This window comes from Salvelinus alpinus, chromosome 7, assembly GCF_045679555.1.
Source record: "Salvelinus alpinus chromosome 7, SLU_Salpinus.1, whole genome shotgun sequence".
NCBI lineage: Eukaryota > Metazoa > Chordata > Actinopteri > Salmoniformes > Salmonidae > Salvelinus > Salvelinus alpinus.
This window is the reverse complement of record NC_092092.1, coordinates 57,791,628-57,814,877: the sequence shown is the minus strand read 5'-3', so window position 1 is coordinate 57,814,877 and position 23,250 is coordinate 57,791,628. Positions and strand designations below refer to the sequence as shown.

The following is a 23,250-nucleotide window of genomic DNA, read 5'->3' as shown; positions in this document are numbered from 1 at the left end:
ACGCAGAGTCTTTCACATCCCTTTCCCCTCAATCTGTCCCAGGAAGGAGCTCACATTCTCTGAAAAAAGAAAAAGAGAAAAATCTTCAAATCAGTCCTTCATTCTTCTTGCGGCCTTATCCACTCCGCAATCATTCCCACAACATATTCCTCTTCGAGAAAAAAAGTGTTTTAAATTGCAAGGTGAGTTTTCATATTTATGCAATATTTAAATTCTCAAGGTTACTTTTCTTTTGAAGGAAAGCAACCGTGGAGTAATTGTAAGTAGGGTTCTGTGGAGGTGTGTAAATCTGTGGAGGTGTGTAAATCTGTGGAGGTGTGTAAATCTGTGCTTAAAGGCTTTCTTAAAAGTCAGCTCGGGACACTTGTTTATGATATTCCTAACTTTAGTTGTTTCTTGTGGTACCTTGTTTAACTGCTAGCAGTCATATTTTTCTCATAAAAATTAAACGTTTGTGCTTCTTTTAGAGCAGATAGATCTCAGCTGCGTTCCTAAACTCAACAACGTATTTTTTTTTTACGGAAAACTGTATGATTCCCGCTCCCTCATTTTTCTCCCTACCGCGCGGGCTCTCTCTATCGCTCCCTCCCCACTCTCTCACTCTCTCTCTCTCTCTCTTACACACACTCACACAAACCCTCTTTTACTCTCTCTTCACTCATTCGTCCCCCTCCCTCTCTGTCTCCCGCTCGCTCTCTCTCTCTTTCTCTCTCTCTTTCTCTGTCCCCCCCCCCTCTCTCTCTCTCTCTCTCTCACACACACACACACAAACACACACACACACACACACACACACACACACACACACACACACACACACACACACACACACACACACACACACACACACACACACACACACTGTGAGAGAGAGGGGGAACATGAGTTAACTGTGAATAGCCTTGCAGTCTTAGAGCTTGAGATTTATGGCGACCTTTGTGAACTTTCACAAGTGACAGGCAGTTAAGTTTTCTTAACTTTTCCTCTTCGATATTTTATTGGCTTGTTGAAACGAAAGGACTCGGTGAGGTTATTATATATGGTATGTTCACAGTGATGGTGTTACTATAAAATGATTAACGATGAGAAGCACGTGCACTGTTGTCTCTACAACGGAACGCTCAATTAGATTAGCCACCAAGTTCTCCGCAGTATTAGGAGAGTCTTGGAGTGTCGACTATGGCGAGAGTGGTTCACCAACCTTTGGCATCAGAAAATGCCTGGTGTGTTGTTACAGGTTACTGTCTTCACCAAATAATCGAAAGCAACTGTTGCTCGCGGAGAGAAAACGACCTATAGGCCTAATATTATTGAATTTCAAACAAATACATTGATCCAGATGCGAGCATTATCTATAACTTTGCAGAGAACCACATAAAACGTTAGTTTTTTATATTGAATTAGTCTTCTATTGGAAAATACTATAGCCTATTGAGTTTCCAACAACACATTTCGTGACCCAACGGGTTGTACAATAAACAAGAAGAAACTAAGTTAAGTTATCCCATTTTGCCATGTTGATGTAACAAACTGAAGATCACACACATAGATAGGGATGACTGGATTTAGTACCAGGATATAAAAAATTATCATAATCTATTTCCGACACGCAAAGTGTAGGCCTCACAGATGCGTCAACAAGATTAAACACTTTTTGTTGTTGTTGCTATCTACTCAAACATTTCGAGGATTGTTGAATAAGACTGTAAACGTAGCCTAATACATTTGGCTCTCTACAAATTCAATTAGGAGGAGTATTCTTTTTAAATAACAAAACTTGTTTCTGTTGAAATTTTAACAGATTAGGTCCTGATATTGAAATGTTAGGCCTAAATCTTTTGCCCTCAATATATTTTGTTTCTCAACACTGTGGTTCTGTATTTCCAGTATCTTGTTTTCTTTACCGGAGTTTGATTTGAATGAAACTTGATAGCATCTTATTATTAGGCCTTAGACACTTAAAGAGAGAAAAAAAAGAATATATATATATATAAAGTAATAATGGATGTCACAATACACAGTATTTATTCTCATCTCCTCGTTTGCATTGGTGAAGCTAAACATTTCTATGTTAAGTGTTAAAATTGTCATGCATGGACATATTTTGCTTGCGTTTGATTGCTTGCAGACAAATTGATATGCTAAGATCTCTCCATGATTGTAGCCTACATCATATTTTTTCACTAATCAACCGCCGACAGTGTTATGTCCCAATTTGAATGAGTAATTAACTTATTTATTCATTTTCTGCCTTATTTAAGAGTTATATTTATCAAGGTGATTATTTTTTTAGCTCAAGTAGCTTCAGCGAGAAAATCCTTTTCGGTAGACGGTTGCGTGCTCATAATATTTGGCCCTGAGCATGCGCATGAGCTTCAGCAGAAACACTATTCTGGTAGTCTAATATCTTGTAAGACTATTTCTTATTCAAATCGCTCTCTGAGTTGAGAAAATTGGGTAAATATACTGCACCATCATTGCCTTGATAATCTTCAATCCATAATTGTCTTGCGATGCAAAGATCCTCCAGACAATATAACACATATAATCAAATGTACCTATGCAATTTATATCAATGTTGTCTTATGGGCACAAACTGTAAGATAGCCTATTGGCCTAATGCACTTTTCTTATCGACAGTGTCAATGAAAACTATACTGGACATGGTAAACAAATGAATTGTATTTGATAGCTCACATTTGAAATATTTGAGAAATCTATTTGAATTCCAGGTTAATGTAGATGTCTTTGTGCGATGGTTGTCCATTATTAGCATGGCTGGGCCTCTCTCTGACGTAGCGGTGCCTGAGCTGAAGCCGCGCGTGCAGTAGCCCTCGACAAGTTTATTGAGTAAACTTTCCTCTTCAACAGTTAACCCAATGGTTACCAAACAAAAATATTGTCTATCATTCACCATCAATGTAAACAAATTAAAACTGAATCATAATCGAATATATATATTCGATTATGATTCCGTTTGAATTTGTTATATACAAACATTTACATGTGTAAACTATAACGAATTGTTATTGCTGAATTGAATCGCGGGGGAAATGATTTATTGCATGGTCAACAGTAATTGAGTTAGTCTGTCGTTATTTACATTAAGAAGTTCAAGTGAAATGCGTAATTGGTGTTAGAAATACACTGGTCAATTAATGGACACAGATACATGGTGTTGATGTGTTGTTTTTCTATAACGATTGCAATATTTCCTAAAATGATTTTAGGTTCACTCATGTTTTGACCAATCTTGTTTTAGGCATGCATTTTGGTGTGAATCTGAAAATGGTAATATGTGGTTTTGACATAGTGCATTATTGGAAAATATTGTATAAAATACACTTTCTCAGCTTCTGGGAAAGGCCTATCTTTTCACCTCTAAATCGGCAGAGCGAAAAACCAAGAGAGAGCTTCTCTTAGAGTAGAGTGGACAACACACAATGCCGGCAGGTAGCCTAGTGGTTAGAGCGTTGGGCCAATTACCCAAAGGTAGCGGGATCGAATCCTCGAGCGGACAAGGCAGTTTAACCCCCTGTTCCCCGGTAGGCCGTCATTGTAAAGAATAATTTGTTCGTAACTGACTTGCCTAGGTAAATTAAGGTTAAAAAATATCCAATGGGACTTACATGTTCATGCACTCATATTTATAACAACTTACATTAAGGTAAAGTCTGTCCGTTTTTGGATTCTGTCTGTAGTTTGTTATAGTTAGAGAGGCAAAGTTCTTAGAAACTTGTGGGCAAGTTCGTTATTTATCATCCCATCTGGGACAGATAATATCATTTGACCACTATTTATCCATGTTATAGACACAAGTACCCCTTCTGCTACTCAGAAGCAGCCAAGGTCATAAAGGTCATGTATGGAGGAGGAAATCCGCCAGATCTCAAATCTGCCAGATCTCTCCCTGTATTAGCCATCATGTGGGATGCAGTGCTTTGGCTGTTTTCTGACATTTTCTGGGACAAATTTTTCAGATCGCTGAGTTTGGAAGAAAATCTTGAACATACAGAGATACACCTTTCCCTTAAATATATACCTTTGTGTATCAATCTGTCATTGTCTTTCAGGGTTCATGACCTGTCATTTAAGGTTCATAACCTGTCCACTGCTAATTACATGTTCTACTCAGATGTTAAAGGTCCAATCCAGCCGTTTTTTCTCAATATCAAATCATTTCTGGGTAACAATTAAGTACCTTACTGTGATTTCTTTTCAATTAAAATGATCAAAAAGAAAAATAATAGCTTCTTAGCAAATAGTAATTACTCAAGCAAGAATTTTGCTACGACTGTCTGGGAGAGGGGAGTGGAAAACTGAAAACTAGCTGTTATTAGCAGAGAGGTTTGCAACTCTCTTTCGTATTGGTCTATTAACTAATTTACCACCTGGTGATGTCACCAGGCAGGCCAAAACTATATCCCACCAAAATAGGTAGAAATTTCAAGCAGTTATTTTTAAACAGCTCTTACACTAAAGGGGCAATTTCACAGTATTATTCCAACCTCATAGTGTGGAAAAATACATAAAACACAGAAAAATCACGCTTTTGACTGCACTGGGCCTTTAATGTAGGAAAGACACATTTCCAACATGATAGTACATGACAGTGTACACTTTGGTGTTTGTGGTCAGTTGGAACAAGTGAATCTACTACAAGTTCAAGACTTGCACCATTGACCCTTTTTAATCACATTTGAATATGGCTTATCAACATGGCTAATTAACTCCTCGCTGCGATTTATTGGAACATCTGTCTGCAAATGGCCTCACCCCAAACCTCTTAATTCATCTACATTTCATAAAGTCATGACAAGAGTGCAGCGCCAGTGAATAGTCTTAGACACACAAACACACAGATACACATGGATACACACAGGCACACACACACACACACACACACACACACACACACACACACACACACACACACACACACACACACACACACACACACACACACACACACACAGAGATACTGTGCACACACAACGATACATACACACAGATAAACATACGGTTACACACACACACACACACACACACACACACACACACACACACACACACACACACACACACACACACACACACACACACACACATAAACATCCGGTGACACACACACACACACACACAGTTACACACACACACGGTTACACACACGGATACACATCACCGGATACACAACAATTTTATACGGAGAGTCAAAATAGTCTAAATCACAAAAATTATGATCTATGAACTGATGTCCCTAATTGTCTTTTCCATTTGTTTATTTTCCAAGGTTTTATGGGTGCATCTATGAAATACATGAAGCTGCCCATGACTCCTGTGCATTTTTCTCTATTACAGTGTAATAAAAGGCCTGAGCAGAGTAGTTTTTCACTTATTTGGGTATGATTCCTGTTTATCGTATAGGACTAGGTAATAGCAGGTCATGAACAATGTGCACAGCCATGCAATTTGTAGAGGGCCCTTTGTAACATGGCGATGGGTGCCATTTTAAACAGCATTCGATCATCGTGGACACATTGAGAAAGCTAAATAGAGGTAAGTCTAGGTAAAATCCATGCCCGTGGATTAGGTTATTGCCCTGACATTCAATTACTGTCATAATATTGACCTCATAATATATAAATCTATGTGAAAAAACATTTACAGTATTTTTGTGTTCTTTGAAGCCGAGTGCATCTTGATTCTGCTGTGGCTATAGGCTACAACTCAGGCCTCATAAGCGACTGTTGATATCAGTCTCTGCTATTCTATGGCTGTGTATTTTGAATGTGAAGTGTGAAATTTGATTGTGATCGTCTTACACGTATCATGTAATGAATGCAATCAATACTATCAGTGATAGCCCTGACCCTTGTCTAGTGTGTTGGTAGTCACAACTTAGCTGTAAACTGTAGGCCTAAGTCTTGAGTTAGCAATCAAAACTAACGTTAGTTATATCAACTTTAAATGTAGAGTTATCCTAACTAACACCAAATTGACTTTGACTAATACAATTAAGTAATGTCAACTTTACAGTTTGTCAGTATAACCTACTATTTATAGTTGAATTCATTTAGGTTTTATTAGTGATAACTAGCCTACATTCTGAGATGACTTCATATTAAGTATGAAGTTAAGTAGACTATATATAGTTAAGTAGACTATATATACATTGACTAAACAACACTAACCCTAGCAATCATATAATAGAGATTTCAGTAGGGAACATTATGCTCCCATCTGGCTCTTGCTCATGTGTGATCTTTTTCGCCAGTTTCAAAACTGGCAGTGCACTCAGTAATATCAACCAACCAATAGAACACTTTAACTACAATGACATTCTCAGTAACAGTTACATAAACGTTGTACTCGTTACTTTTTACATGTGCTTGTTTATCTACCTTCATTGAATGCACTAACTGAAGTTGCTCTGGGTAAAAGTGTCTGGTAAATGACCAAAATGTTGATGTAAAAATGTATGGTTGCAAAGCATGGTGGGTACCTTTCTAATGAGCTCTGCCCCTCCAGAAAGTCATCTTAACTTGACATTTTTTGTCAACTCAACTGTTATGTTGCTTCAGTTGTTTAGACTTCATGGTTGTGAATTTCTAAGTTGAGTAAGCACATCGTTTTTTTGCGAACTTAACTTGATTTAATACGTTTTTTTTTTTATTAACAAATTTCGCTAATGTAGTTGACTTGGCTAGATAAAATGAGTCATTTTGACTGAATCTCAATAATTGTTTTTACAATGTAGGCCACCACATCAATTTCACTGAAATGTTAGAGGACACAACCGAAAGATGTTGGGTTGTTTCTGGGTATGTCAATAAATCAATAAAAGGGGTGGCAGGTAGCCTAGGGGGTTAAGAGCTTTGGGCCAGTAACCGAAAGTTCGCTGGTTCGAATTCCTGAGCCGCACCAGTGAAAAATCTGTCAATGTGCCTTTAAGCAGGGCACCTAACCATAATTGCTCCTGTAAGTCGCTTTGGATAATAGTTTCTGATAAATGACTCAAATGCAAATGTAAATAGACAACAGCTCTGAAAGATAGTGGGCCTCAATGAAAGGTGCATGCGGAGACAAATGGCAATGAGCATAATTGATCACAAAAGTGAGTTTTCACCAACTTTATTGATCTACTTTTTGTTTTACAATTTATTTCGAAAGGAGGATATCCCCTAAAATCTTGAAACCCTGTTGTAGGCTATTTTATAGGCTATACTATGCTAGTGACTGAAACGTGATGTTTTGAGTATAGGCCAATGTATATGGCCGATGGAAATGCGCCAGGTTAATTAAAGGCCGACCAACATGAGCAACCATTATAATAATTACAAAGTTTGGCCAATGCTGTTTGTCTACATTAAGGCACTTTATGTCAAGTGGGCCTCGCTCGTTTTGTCTGGGCCTAGTGACTTGTGACATCAGAACAATAATGTTGAACCTGGACTGAAAGTTACAGGACAAGACCGTCTTGATAGATAATAGTTGACTAATTAAATCTACATTCGATGTGCACCTCTGCATCCAAATTAGTGGCTTAAATTAAAATATAGGCCTTCTATAACCAAACGAAGACGCATGGACTATTCATTTGGGAACATCGTTTTTTGGGGGGGGCCTTCATCATTTACAACTAAAACCCGCTAAATACAACTCTAATAATTTGGCAGGATAAGATACGGTTTGAAATGTGTTTGCCAGACAGACGAGTTGTTGTATGGCCCGAGTTCCACTTTTCACTGCCGCCCTTGGAGATACAGTTTACTTTTCACAATAGTCATATTTTCGCTGTTCATTGTCTACAAGTGAACGATTCTGCTGGTTGAACACCTATATAAATAATACGTCACAGTTTCTCCCCATGATCATAGCCTACATGCATAAAACAGGACAGAGTGATCCAATTAAAGGCGCTACGGTAGCCTATATGAATGACTGCAGTTACAGTGTGTCAGGATATGAAGAAGGTTGACTTTGCAAAACATGCTCGTTAAATCAGGTGATGTTGCATGACGTGAGAGAAAATCCAATTGGTTTAGAGTTGTCAGCGAAATTAAAAGTAGGCTGGCAAGAATATGGAAAAAAATGAACGGTTTATGGAACACGTTTATGGAAAGCCATTGGAAAATCAACGTATAGGCCTGTTCGAATATCAATAAATAAATTATACGTTTTTTCCTTACAAATTAGTTAGTAGAAATCCCATATGCAAAGTGTCTACTTGTTTTGATTGGGTTATTGCCCTTTTGCCTTGAGGCCAGAACCTTGTACTCCACCATTCAGCAAGATCATGCAACGGAGTGCATACAGATTTATGGTTTCATATTTTACAGTCTGGCTATCCGGACATATTATGGTCCATTGACTTGCAACAAAACTTTATCTTCTGTCATATCAACTTATTTTTTTATCAGCAATTCTGTAACTTGTTTTAAAGTTACTTACTTATTTTTGTTTAGCAAAATATAGTTGTTTTTAGTACGCCAAATGTATTGATATTGTGATTGTTTTAGGTCTTTTTAGGGTATAGGGCTACTCTCCTTTGTTTTCGTTTGCCCCCTGTCAGAAACCCCCCCGCAATCTTCACCTAGAATGTCATTTTGGAACCTATTCCTTCAAGTAAAATAAACTTTGTTGATACTTCAACATTGCATTTCAATATTTTAATTTTGTAGACTTCCACATAAAAATGTCCAGTAAATAGACATTTACGAATAGGCGCTTGTATTGTGTCGCTTACAGTCAAAGAGCCACCAATATTTGGCAGTGTATACCGCGGCACATTTCAAAGCATTTTCTCTGAGATATTTGAAAACGGAGTCGTGCAGTGAACGCCTGCGTGTCCCTTTTAAAACAAACCCAGCGCCTGTCAATCATGCCACATTCCAACCAATCCCAAAGGCCCTTTTTTAAAAGCAGGTTTTCCTGCTGTGCTTTTATATTGCACCATGGCCTGTTTCGAAGCATTTTTACTACCACTGTTATTGCCACAAATCAAGAGGGCAAAGTGAACGGCATGGGACTCACACTAACTTTAACGAACTTGAGTCTGGTTCCTACTACTGGGAAGTTCACGGCCAAACATTTCACATGCAGATGATAAACAGCAAAGAAAATGGAAACAAGATTTCTGGAAACAAGATTTCTATGTAAATCTTGAGCACAGAATTGGTTGATTTTGCAAACTCACAGACAAACTCACAGCAAAACATGACAAGCCTGTCGAGGTTTAGTGGCTGTCCTCTTTCTTGCGTCAACCCCGGGGAGAGCAATACTGAACCCAGCGTGGTGCTGCCACCTTTGGCAGGGGAGCACATGGGGCACCCCACTGGCAGTTCCTTAAAACTCTGCCCCTCGCACAATTTGCGAGACTACCCTGAGACGAGGTCCAGTGCATATGTTGACCATTCGGTTCCCCATTTTGGAGACTTTGGATACTCCAGCCACCGTTTAGAGCACAGCCCTAGGGGTATTATCATTGGAGCCAATCTTTCTGGAACCGGAATGCCACCCGTCACTGATCAACTGGTATCAAGAAGTAACCAACATGGCGGGATTGGAAGGTACCGTGACCTGCCTAGCTATAGAGATAGCAGAAGCCATGCTTTTTTCACCGCATATCACGAGCAGGCCCATGGTTCCTCCGACGCGACCCGAGATCTCTCCGGTCAAGTGATGTTGGGTCTACCTGGGGACCTCCTCACCCGGACGCACGCTTACGGTCAGAGCATCAACGGCCCCAGGGGAAACAGCCAACAACTCGTTTCTCAGTTCCTGGGTCTCTACAAACCGCTGAACATGGCAATTCAGCGTGGAGGAGGTGACGCTTTCCTCAGGTGCTCCAGACAGAACCTGAAGCACGAACTGGTGTGTAAGTGGACTGACAGCCAAGAAGGGTCTGGGAAGCAGTACTGCGCCAGAACTTTCGGGACTATGTATGAACTTGTCACCCATGTGACAGTGGAACATGTCGGAGGACCAGAGCACTCTGAATACGTGTGTTACTGGGAGAATTGTCCGAGGGACAGAAAGCCTTTCAAAGCCAAGTACAAGCTGGTGAACCACGTCAGAGTCCACACAGGGGAAAAGCCATTTCCCTGCCCTTTCCACGGTTGTGAAAAAGTTTTTGCAAGATCAGAGAACCTCAAGATTCACAAGAGGACACACACAGGTATGTAACTATTAGTGTAAATAATAGCAATGATAATAATAATAACAATAATGGAAATTATTTAGCATAAAAGTTGGCAGAAAAAAATATAATCAAATTGCCAAAATCTTGTTAATTTTTGGGGGCTAAATTTACTCTATGAGAAATGGTTGATAACCTCATTTAAACCACATTTTAAATGTTTGATGTTTATATTTTACTAAATTATATCATTATATACACAAGTTAGATTGTGTAACAAAACTCAATCTTATCTCTGTATGTATAATGACATTTATGTAACATTTTATAGCGTACAAAAATATTAGCAAAAACAATTGTTTGAACTTACTTTTGATTGTTTTGAATTATAGTCACTGTCTGCCATGCCAGATTTTTGATAATGAAAATGTGCACACTCTATTATTATTAGGATTTGTATTATATTATTATTGTTATTATTATTATTTTCAATAATCAGATTATTTGTTATTAATATCGTCATATTGTCGTCATTATTTATGATGTTCGTGGTGCTGTTGTTGTCTGTGTAGTTTCTATAATATGGTTATGACTTTATAGCCTGGCGTTATTGTTGTGGTGGTAGTTGTACAGGAGAGAAGCATGAGCAACTGCAAATAGTAGGACAGAAGACCTGTAGTACTACTGCTACATACAAGTAGTTTTCAGGCCCATTTGTTTGAGTGCTTTGCCCATTCATTCACTTAAATAAATAAATAAATGCCGGGACACCGGAGAGTTGTGACGTAGCTTTTACTCTTCGCTCAGTTGCAGCCCCAGTAGGGAGGCCTCCTCTCTGCGCAGGCGCAGGAACAACGCCGGACGTGTAGTAGTAGAACACAGCAGCCAAGTAGGTTATGAGGTATAGACAACACAATGCCTTTTGTAGTCTGATCTCTGCTAAATTTCACAGAGATCAACAGGATTTAAATGTTAAAGTGCAGTGGAAATTTAGCTCGTAGATAATTGAACACAGTTTATGTTGTCCTTTAAAAAAATATAAATTAGTCGAATGTTTCCTTAAAGAGAAATGTAGTGTGGACAAACATTTATTAATAATTATATCGTTGGTAGCCAGAGTTATCTAAATCAACACAAAGAGAAAAACCTTCAGTGACAAACATTTATGGTAAGAACCCTTAAATATTATACATGCCAACGCCACATTATAGCAAACTTTGCATTGATGTTCAAATGTAGGCCTACGTGACAACATTTATATTGGATTGAGTGAATAGTATCGTTTTAATCGAATTAAACAGTAAATACAGATGCATGTACTGAAATATTAATGTTCGTCTGTAAAAAATATTATTTTAGAAATAAATGATGGTTTGTTGGGACTTATTGAGACGAGAAAACACCCTGTTTCAACAAATTTTGCGATTTAGGCCTAATCCCAATTTCAAGAGTAGGTCTACCCACACTCATTTATCTGTAGGAATATGAGTTTTGATCTTCTGCCTTGTTCGCTGGATACAGGACAGAATTGTTCAAACATAGCAAAGCATGTTAATAACCAGGGTCGGACTTGGGGAGATCGACGGTTTGACATATCCCTTGATAGATTATGGGCCTGTTTTACTGCGGCCTTGGGGTAAATCATTGACGATATGAATGGAGTTTCATGGGTATGGTAAACTTCTATGGGAATGATCTGTTCCACTTCTTGCCATGTTGATTATGTTCATGATTATCTTCGTCATATCTTCGATACAATTTTTGACGGAAGTCTCCGTTTAGAGTAGTTTTTGGGGCATTTTCCGTGTAGGCCTATAATAAGCTACAGTATTCATCAAATGTTCATTATGCTTTGTGCAATTCTACCCTTTATTCAGGGTTTAGGCCTAGAATCGAAGTTATGGTTTAGGAGTTATGTTAACGTTAATATTAAGCCTAAGGTTAGTGTAAAGACAACACAACTGTTTTAAATTGTGATCAAGTTTAATGTAGGCATTCACATGAATTGTTATTGCACATTACACAGGAAATTAACCCAAAACTCAAATCGACATGACTATCTAATATTTTAAGAAAGTTTTGGAAATAGGCCTATAGGCCTACACACCACTTGGTCATAAACTCACAGTTATCATCATTTCGATCGTCACTTGTTTATGTGCAAATGTATAACAATAGAAATGTAAGTTTAGATGAATTCACAAGCCTAACCTAGAGGTTTAGAACAAATCAGGCACCATATCGTAACACGCGGTCATTTCTCTCTTTGCACGTTTAGGTGAAAAACCTTTTAAATGTGAGTTCGAGGGCTGCAATCGGAGGTTTGCTAACAGCAGCGACAGAAAGAAGCATTCGCACGTGCACTCCAGTGATAAACCCTACATGTGCAAGGTCAGAGGGTGTGAGAAGTGTTACACCCACCCAAGTTCCCTCCGGAAGCACATGAAGCTCCACTGCAAGGTATACAGCGCGAAAAGCAGCGATGGGCGCGATGGGGACGGGGAACACCTTGCTGTGGCCAGGTCACCCGAAGTAACAGATCAATCCGAAACCGCCTCGTCCACCACGGTGACACAACCTCAGCCCCCCACTTCCCAAGAGTCCTTATCCCCTGAGCTTCAAAACGAGTCCACTCTGAGGTCACGTTTCCACCACACATTCGACAACAGTTTGGACTACTCCTCACACAGGTCGCAGGGCCTGTTGGATCCATTGTTGATCCAGAGGAGCAGTTACAGACCTGAGCCCACCCAATACCCATGCAGTCAGGCAGGCCACAGTTTCGCCCAGAGCTCCAGGACATTTTCCACTGCCTCGCCCTTTCAGAAAAGTATTGTCAATGGGTGGTATACGTGCCACAGTGGCGTGGACGCTTTCTCACCAAAGCAGTGTAACAACGACATATCATCCATTTGACTCAGTTATGTCGCCTGAGTGACGTTGACCTACACAACTTGGGTCTATTTCTGTTATGACGTCTGTTATTCTTGGATTATATAGGCCTATTATTGCGTGTGTTTCTTGTCGATGTTGTAAACTATACAAATGTGCCACGTCGAAGTTATTATGTGTCGTAGTTTTGAAAACCTGCTCAACTATATATACAGCGTTGCGAAATGCGTGATGGTAAGCTTTAACTGTTCTGTGACGCACAAACTATATAGGCCTATGTGTGGTGGGCCTTGAGTTATGTCAGCTGTAAGAAACGGGCCTATTGTAACACACGTGTAGGCTACAGTGAACACTCACCCCCCTTCTGCTGGAGTATTAGAATAGAACATCATGAATAGAAATGCTGTCTACAGTAGATCTGCCTATTATTTGAATGGTCACCCTCATAGATGCTTTCTATAGGACAAGGAAACGAAATGGATTCAACGGGGATGTCTATGCGTCGATATACTGTATATAGGTCTATATGCATATCTGAATGTAGCAAACGTGATATAAAAGGAACTATACTTGTATTGTTGCTTGGAAGGCTATACCAGTATATATAAAGGACTGGGTCTTCATGGAATGTAACTGTATTGTATTGTGGGAAAGCATAGAAACGTGCATTACTTATGTCGTGTTTAATGTAAGGCAGAACTTGGAAATAAAATTTGATTGAAAACCTATTATTTCTCGTCAAGTCTAATTTTGAGGCCAAATAACAAGTGAACCAATTATGACATCCTATGATTTGTATCATAATTTAATATCATATCATTATAGTCATTATAACACTAATTTGTTAAATATCATGATTAACATCAGATGAAAGGAAGGTGCATTAGGCCTATAAAGCTTTTCAGCTGCTTTGCTCTGTTCCAAGAAGAGTGGAGTGTAGAATATAGTGTATGAAGCATGATCCGCCTCTCCTGCCTACACCCTCCCTCCTCAGCATACACTAAAATTCGTTCTTTGTATATTGATATTTAATGGATTTTTTTATATTTTTTTTATTTCCGGCATCAGTTGAGAACACAATCGACGGTATTCTCGATAAGAATGTACATGTTTAATTACAATTCTACTGTACATACTGTAACATGAATTATGCATTCAATATTTAATTTAAGTACATTCTCTTTGATCAGGCTCTGTGATTAAGCCCAATGCATTGTCACAGACTCAACGCGCTTTGTTTATTTCAGTGTTACTATAACCGTGCATTGGTTCAGATTACTTGAAATGTACTTAGCATTTCATACATAGGTGTCTTGGAATTGAATGATCATTTCATGCAATACATTGAATTCTGTATTAGCCTGCACTGAATTCTGAACATCTTGGTTCGCCTAAAATAGCCGACCGCGAGGTGGCCGTGTTATACATGGGCCCATATACTCTCAATTTCATTTGTAAAATGTTATTAGGAGTGCACACTTATTAAGACATGAATCAAGATTCACACCAAATCCTTGCGCTCTTGACAGTTGACGAGTTTCATTTGATATGGAGCAGCTTACCGAAATCAAGCGGAAATCGAGGTCAATGGGCTACATCATTGAATGTTTTAGCAAATGTCGGTTTCTGTGCTATTTAGGGCAAACAAACAGTGGTATTGATGACAAGTTGGGTGCTGTCTTGGCCCATGATGACGCACAGTGATGGCGCAGGGGAAAGCCATTATTGATTGCAGTGTAGGCAGTTGATATCCTAGAAATCATAGCGGCACCTGGTCTACATTAGGGCGTGCGTATTTGCCACAGTCATAGCTGTGCGACTGTCTGGCCCATTTCTCAATTCCATTTATCACAATATAGTTTTTCTCAAACGTGGGTCACACTCTCCACCTCGGTGCATGCAAGAGCACACTATCCAAAGTACCCATTTTCAAGGTTGCGGGCCTCGGTGAAGGTTGCTTTCTTGGTGATTAACTGCATTTTACTAATACTTATATTTCCTAACTGACCTATCATGCTGTCAGGTTGAGTCTGGCAAATATCTTCCTTACATTTTATTATGTAATGCTATTGGCTATCTGTGTCAAACTGTGAAATGTTTGATTATTTGACCAGTTCGCTGATGTTTTGAAATGTAGTGATTTGTACAGCAAAAGTAATGGCCCTGTTCGAAAGCCCTGTTATTTACAGGACCTTTGGAACTAAAGTGAAATTCAATCAAAAGTGCACTGCAGAAGAATAGCACAGGGAAAATATAGGTTTATAACATTACCTTCTACTATTTGCAATTGACTTATAAAACAACGTTTATTGTACTATATGTTTCTGCCCCATGGTTTTCATCACAGTAAGCAGTTGATATCCAATTGTAAGCGGACTGCACAGACCTAAACCGTTGTTTCATTGTGGGTGTTTGCTATGCCTTTTTGTCTGAATTCCAGTCTTTGAGAAAGCCATTCAGATGTTTGATCCGAATCATATCACAGTGTACTTGCGTCAGTGTTAAATCCGTTTGTGAACAATGATTTCTTTGATATTATAGAGCGAGCTAGCCCTAGATATCCCTAATTCTAGTACAGATATTAAAGTAAAACATACAGATTATAGTACAGATATCACAGTAACACAGACAGATCCTAGTACAGATATTACAGTAAAACAGACAGCTCCTAGTACAGATATTACAGTAACACAGAGATATTACTGTAAAACAGACAGATCCTACTACAGGTATTACAGTAACATAAACAGATCATAGCACAGATATTACAGTAACACAGACAGAGATATTACAGTAAAACAGACAGATCCTAGTACATGTACTACAGTAAAACAGACATATCCTAGTATAGATGTGACAGTAACACAGACATAGATATTACAGTAACACATACAGATCTGAGTACAAATATTACATTAACACAGACATATTCTAGTACAGATATTACAGTAATACAGATAGATCCTATTACATATATTACAGTAACAGGCAGATCCTACTGATATGACAGTAAAACAGACAGATCCTGGTACAGATATTACAGTAACATAGACATCATAGTACAGATATGGCAGAAACAGAGACAGATACTACAGATATTACATAACACAGACAGAGATATTACAGTAACACAGACATATCCTAGGACAGATATTACAGTAACACTGACAGATGATAGTACAGATATTACAGTAACATAGACATCCTAGTACAGATATGACAGTAACAGAGACAGATACTACAGATATTACATAACACAGACAGAGATATTACAGTAACACAGACATATCCTAGGTAAGATATTACAGTAACACTGACAGATGATAGTACAGATATTACAGTAACACAGAGAGATCCTAGTACAGATATTACAGTAAAACAGAGAGATCCTAGTACAGATATGACAGTGACAGATATATTACAGTAACACAGACAGATCCTAGTACAGCGGCCTACTGCCATCTATTCCATACATCATGCCTGTCTGTCTTTTTATTTAACTAGGCAAGTCAGTTAAGAACAAATTCTTATTTACAATGACGGCCTACTGGGGAACAGTGGGTTAACTGCCTCGTTCAAGAGCAGAACAACAGATTTTTAACTTGTCAGCTCGGGGATTCGATCCAGCAACCTTTTAATTACTGGCCTAATGCTCTAACCACTAGGATACCTGCCGCACTCTCTGCTATGGCTGAACTCAGTGCCTCTAATGATTCATAGTCTATTACTGTTAAAACGGCCGATTTCATCCCTGGACAGTTATTACTATAATATAACTCATTCATAGTTTACACATCCAATTCCCACTGTCAAAGATGGAGCCTCAGGCACAAATCATTACAGTCTAGTTAAAAGGGAGAGGTGCTGGAAAAGCAGTGGCCACAGAATTCAGCACAGCTAACTAGGCGCATATTTGTGACAAGCTGAAAATGATGCCTGCAATAAGTGTCCATGTCCACTTGTCTGACTGGAGAAAGGGGGTCAGTGTACAGTAGCCATGCCACCCGATGAGAGTCACTCCACATTGATGACCTCATTGGTGCTTTAACATGATCATATCATACCCTGTGAAAAAAAAGGTGCTGTCAAGAACCTAAAAGGGTTCTTCGGCTGTCCACATAGGATAACCCTTTGAAGAACCTTTTTTAGGTTCCATTTAGATCCTACATGGAACCCGAAAGGGTTCTACCTGGAACCAAAAAGGGTTTTCCTATGAGGACGGCCAAAGAACCCTTTGGAACCCTTTTTTCTAAGAGAGTATGGATCTGTTTTACTGCAGTAAAATATACGTACTTGTGCAGACAGTTTATGGTTGAGGAGACCATTTTGGTGTACCACACTATGAGTCTGCCATTCCATACTTTTACTTCACACTGTTCAGTTTCTAGGAATCCACTCTGTGGTATTAAGGGGACAGCAGTGATTTAGTTTAGTCGGCAACATAGATATGTCGGAGTGTGGTAAGTCGGGACAGTGTCTGACAGGGCCTTATACGATTTTAGAAAAATAGGACGAGGCTAAAATAGTGTTTTTCAAACCATTTTGTGTTTCCCGTACATGCTATACTCTACCTCTGATGTGCAAAGCTGGGCTACAATATACTTGTGTCATTCTGAAAGTTTAATAGGTCAGAAGGGTTGTCATTATTGTCACAACAAATATCTATACAGATTTATTCTAAAGTAATGTTCTGATGATGAAAGATAAAAACATGTTCCATGACATTGGTTTTCCCAAGTTAAACTGAAACAAGTTCATTGTTGATTTTCTTTCTCCCAGAATGTTTTTGTAATGATGATGTCATGGCCTACAGCGATGTCATGGTTACAGCTCAGAATGACTGACTGTCTGCTTTGTGTTCTTGTTCTTAGTTATATGCAGGCTCCTGAGTGGCACAGCGGGCTAAGGCACTGCATCTCAGTACTAGAGGTGTCACTACAGACCCTGGTTTGATTCCAGGCTGTATCACAACGGGCCATGATTGGGAGTCCCATAAGGGGGCGCACATTTGGCCCAGTGTCGTCCGGGGTAGGCCGTCATTGTAAATAATACTTTTTTTCTGAACTGACTTGCCTAGTTAAATAAAGGTAACAAAAAAAATATTGAGGCCCATCACCTGTAGCCTCTTAATAACAATAGACACGGCTGCACAAGCTGTGTGTCCTATCATGTATTTAAGTTCTCCACCTCCTAAACTGTTTTTCCCTGCTTGCTTTGACTGCAGCACCCATCGCCAACAACAGCAGCTCAGCACACATAGTCAATTTCCTCACGAGGTAGCACTTTTCCGGATGCTGCAAAAGGTGATAAGCGTGTTAGGGCTTTCATGTAAACTGAAGTGTGTCGTATTAGTGTATGTCGTACACGATATTCATGAGGACGCCTCTTTAGTGAAGGCAGGATGTTTGGATGGTGTATTTTGCAAATCCCACTGAGTTAGACCACGGTTGGGTGTTTGCCCTCTATGTCGGCCCAGGGAAATAAATAACGAGCGGGTCAAAGACCCAAGCCATCTGTCTGAGAAGTCATCTAATTTGCTTTTTGAGAGAGTAGACATTTGATTACGGATCCTATAATTTGCAAGAACTTGTTGATGTTTTGTGTTGCCTTCTTTGAGAGACCTCTCATAAAATAACTGTAATATTAAATGAGAGATGATAAAATTGTCTGAACCTCAGATTGGAGAGGAGTAGAAGGCACTCAACCAATGTGAGATGAGGTGCAATCAAAAAACAAGATGAGGATTAGAAAGAAGGGAGAGACACACCTATTCCTTCCAGAACCTCATCACCTATTCCTTCCAGAACCTCATAAGATCGTTAGGTCTGGTTCCCTTAATTTAGATTAACTTTATCAACAGCTAGTGTGTGTGCTTGCTTCATGAGTCATCAGTCACCGTGCAAAGACGTCAGATCAACGTCCAGTTTGATGAATGTTTGATTGAGTTGTCAATGTGAGTTTAATTTGATGTCAACCAAACCTTGAAACCATATCGTTTAAAGGCCCAGTGCAGTGAAAAACGTGATTTCCTGTGTAAATAAGTAAGATGGCGCCGGAGAAGATGGCCGACGTTTTACGTGCCCCCAGCCGATTGTGTATTTTGTGTTTGTTTATTTGTTGTTTGTAACTTATTTTTTTAACTTATTTTGTACATAATGTTACCGTCTCTTATGACCGAAAATAACTTCTAGACATCAGGACTGCGATTACTCACCACGGACTACCAGAATTCTATTTTTCCTTCCACGACTCTGACGAGCCTGCCACGAAGGACACACTGCTTCCTCGAGAACAGGCCCCGATCCCCGTGATCTGCGTGAAGAGGAGGTGGAGAAAGAGGGGCCGAAGGTCGGGCTGCCTTCTGAGAATTTGTAGGCAATCGAATGAACCCCCACTTCCCTCCATTCTGCTAGCAAACGTGCAATCTTTGGACAGTAAAATCGACGAGTTACGCAGGAGATTAAACTACCAACGGGACATTAAAAACTGTAGCTTCTTATGCTTCACAGAGTCGTGGCTGAACGACGACAACATCAACATACAGCTGGCTGGTTATACGATGTACCGGCAGGATAGAACAGCGGCATCTGGTAAGACAAGGGGCAGCGGTCTATGTATTTTTGTAAACAACAGCTGGTGCAAGATATCCAAGGAAGTCTCGAGCTATTGCTCGCCTGAGGTAGAGTATCTCATGATAAGCTGTAGACCACACTACCTACCGAGAGAGTTTTCATCTGTATTCTTTGTATCTGTTTACATACCACCACAGTCAGAGGTTGGCACTAAGACAGCATTGAATGAGCTGTATTCCGCCATAAGCAAACAAGAAAACGCTCACTCAGAGGCGGCACTCCTAGTAGCCGGGGACTTTAATGCAGGGAAACTTAAATCCGTTTTACCAAATTTCTATCAGCATGTTAAATGTGCAACCAGAGGAAAAAGAACTCTGGACCACCTTTACTCCACACACAAAGACGCTTACAGTCAGAACGTCAGCATCCCGGAGTCGCCTCTTCACTATTTACGTTGAGACTGGGGTTTTGCGGGTACTATTTAATGAAGCTGCTAGTTGAGGACTTGTGAGGTGTCTGTTTCTCAAACTAGACACTGTAATGTACTTGTCCTCGTGCTCAGTTATGCACCGGGGCCTCCCACTCCTCATTATATTCTGGTTAGAGCCAGTTTGCGCTGTTCTGTGAAGGGAGTAGTACACAGCGTTGTACCAGATCTTCAGTTTCTTGGCAATTTCTCGCCTTCATTTCTCAGAACAAGAATAGACTGACGAGTTTCAGAAGAAAGTTATTTGTTTCTGGCCATTTTGAGCCTGTAATCGAACCCACAAATGTTGATGCTCCAGATACTCAACTGGTCTAAAGAAGGCCAGTTTTATTGCTTCTTTAATCAGAACAACAGTTTTCAGCTGTGCTAACATAATTGCAAAAGGGTTTTCTAATGAACCAATTAGCCTTTTAAAATGATAAACTTGGATTAGCTAACACAACGTGCCATTGGAACACAGGAATGATGGTTGCTGATAATGGGCCTCTGTACGCCTATGTAGATATTACATAATAAATCTGCAGTTTCAAGCTACAATAGTCATTTACAACATTAACAATGTCTACACTGTATTTCTGATCAATTTGATGTTATTTTAATGGACAGAAAATGTGCTTTTCTTTCAAAAACAAGGACATTTCTAAGTAACCCTAAACTTTTGAACAGTAGTGTATATTTCCACACTATGAAGTTGGCCTCATTCTGTGAAATTGTGAAAATGATGATAATGCACTTTTAGTGTAAGAGCTGTTTGAAAATACTGCCTCAAATTTCAGCCTGTTTTGGTGGGATGGAGTTTTGACCTGCCTGGTGGCATCACCAGGCAGTAAATTAGTTAATAGACCATTATACAACCGGTGGGTCTAATCCTGGATGCTGATTGTGTAAAACCACATTCCAGCCACTGGCTATTCCACAAGTTACCACTGGTTAAATCTATGACATTGAAATGCCTATTTACTCTGTTCCATCTCACTGTGCAATCCACTGTCTCATCAGCCCAGCCAGGCAATTTATAAACTTGATCTCCACTGTAAAAAGCATCTAGACATTATTTCCCATTTCTTTTAGACTAACATTTAGTTTTGAACAGCGGAGGTTTGTATAAACCTTGCAGTCTGTCTCTCCGACATTGTTTTAATATTGAAATTCAATCTCCAGCTGTCCCATAGTAATGAACGTGTCGGGAGTCGGGACGACACAGACAGGCAGCCAGTCGAAATCATGAATCAGCTGGCATCATTTTTATGGATATATAGAAATAAATGTCAATAGAAAACAGGTAACATGAAATGAAATGCATCTAGTTTGCTGTCTCTCCAGCTTCCATTCGAAGTGATTGTGTTAGCTGTGTTGTTGGCATGCTCCTCTGAACAACATTGTCCTGACGAAAGAGCACATTTTCTATGCCAGGTGAAATCGCGCATCATTAGCTCATTGTTATGGATGTATCCAAATAAATGTCACTAGAAAACAGCTTTAACAAATGTAAATTAAGCTACTTGGCCAACTAGCAAGCAAGGGATAAGAACGTTGGCAGCCAGTATGGAAATTAACATTTATAACGAACGACTGGGTTGCGTCCATAACGACTGGGTTGCGTCTCTGGATCCGATAGAACGAACGACCAGCCGGTAGTAACCTTAAATATGTGTCGGGACTATATCTCGTGGAAGGATGAAATAGTATGAATAAATTCATCAAAATAACATAAAATATGTCAATAATTATTTGAATATGTTGGTAACCCGTTGTATAAAAGCGATAATGCGCTCAAAGCCGATGTTTGGAGGATATATTGGCACGGTTTGCAACAACACTGTGCCAATATATCCTCCAAACACCGGCGTCTCGGGCATTATCACTTAAATAAGAAAGCGTTCCAAACCTCTTTGCCAATAACAGCTAGTTTTCAGTTTTCCCCTCCCCACTCAGACCACTCCTATACAGTCCTAGCAACATTTTTGCTTGAGAAATTGCCCTTTGCTGAGAAGCAATTTTTGTTCCTTTTTTTAAAACAATTTTAATTGAAAAAATCACAGTAAGGTACTTAATTGTTACCCAGAAATGATTTGATACTGAGATAAAAATGGCTGCATTGGACCTTTAAGACCTGGGTGAAATTGAACTGTGTATGTCGATGACTTTGTTCAATCAATTTAATCAAACATTGATGCAACATAATAACATTGATATAGTGAAATAACAATAAAACAATATTACTGGGAATTAGTCATGAATAAAAACACTATTTTAGTATGTATTCATGTTATTGAGATTGTCTGATCGAAGAGACATCCCGCCAGGCAATTATTTTAATAAACTCAGTATTTTTCTGCATTATTTCAACATACGTATCAACATGATGGAATCTGCAAAAAGTTATCAACATGTAATCCAAGATTTCAACAACAGAATTTTGAGTTAAATTTACTTTTGTTGTCCATGCAATCAAATATCACAAAAAATTGAATGTTTGTCTAAGGACTTTGTCTGGTTGGATACTGCCAATATTAGTTCTCGGATTAGGGTCTGTCTGAGACGTGTTGCAGGTTAGTGAGGTTACTTCATATTTCCTTCCTCCATAAAAATGATCCCATCCAAACCTCAGCTATTATCCTTGTGAAGGTTATCTAACATCCATTATGCCATGACTGATTTTAAATTTTTTATCTTCCTCCCAAGTCAGTAAATCTGCTCTCAGAAAACATTTTGGGGAAAACAGTCATTCCATTGTGCACATAACTGCCCTAGAAAATGTCTCTGTTTGCATGGGGAAATCTATTTCTCCATTTGATCTGTTATGCATTCGCAGTGATGATGTGTACATAGGAAGGCCAGAGCTGAACACCCTGAAATTAGATGTCTTTTCCCTAATACCAACAACTTATCTGTGCAGAAATCTCTCACAGATCCAGCTCTATATTCTTTTCCCTGACAAAGCAATGGCAATATTCCATAACCACTCAGCCCTACTACACCCCTGCCCCTGCCGCTCCCCCTGTTAATCACTGGTACTGCATGATAGGACCCTATCTTCCCAGTCTGCCGTTCAGTGTCCTCCATCTTTATTTTGCTTCTCTGCCTAGCAACAAGAATCAGCCGCCCTTTTTTCGGCTGCTAATGTAACGTTCAGATTCCTGTGAATATGTTGGTTTCAC

The 23,250-nt window shown here is 39.3% G+C and overlaps 1 protein-coding gene and 1 long non-coding RNA gene across 3 annotated transcripts in view; both read left to right on the top strand.

The window, feature by feature from the left end:
- The window catches only part of LOC139581305 (uncharacterized), a 244,252-nt gene that overhangs the window by 69,706 nt on the left and 151,296 nt on the right, over window positions 1-23,250 (top strand). The gene's annotated exons all lie outside the window — the stretch shown is intronic.
- On the top strand, window positions 8,975-13,758 carry LOC139581303 (zinc finger protein ZIC 4-like). The gene is made up of 2 exons (XM_071410907.1): window positions 8,975-10,177; window positions 12,417-13,758. Exons 1-2 carry the CDS (start codon window positions 9,217-9,219, stop codon window positions 13,052-13,054), a joined length of 1,599 nt encoding a protein of 532 aa, XP_071267008.1. The 5' UTR covers window positions 8,975-9,216; the 3' UTR covers window positions 13,055-13,758.

What these genes read in the sequence shown, in the direction of transcription:
- LOC139581303 (XM_071410907.1), top strand. Translation starts at nt 9,217, where the DNA reads ATGACAAGCCTGTCGAGGTTTAGTGGCTGTCCTCTTTCTTGCGTCAAC. An exon ending in TCACAAGAGGACACACACAG is followed by an intron (nt 10,178 to 12,416) that starts GTATGTAACTAT and finishes TTGCACGTTTAG; the next exon opens with GTGAAAAACCTTTTAAATGT.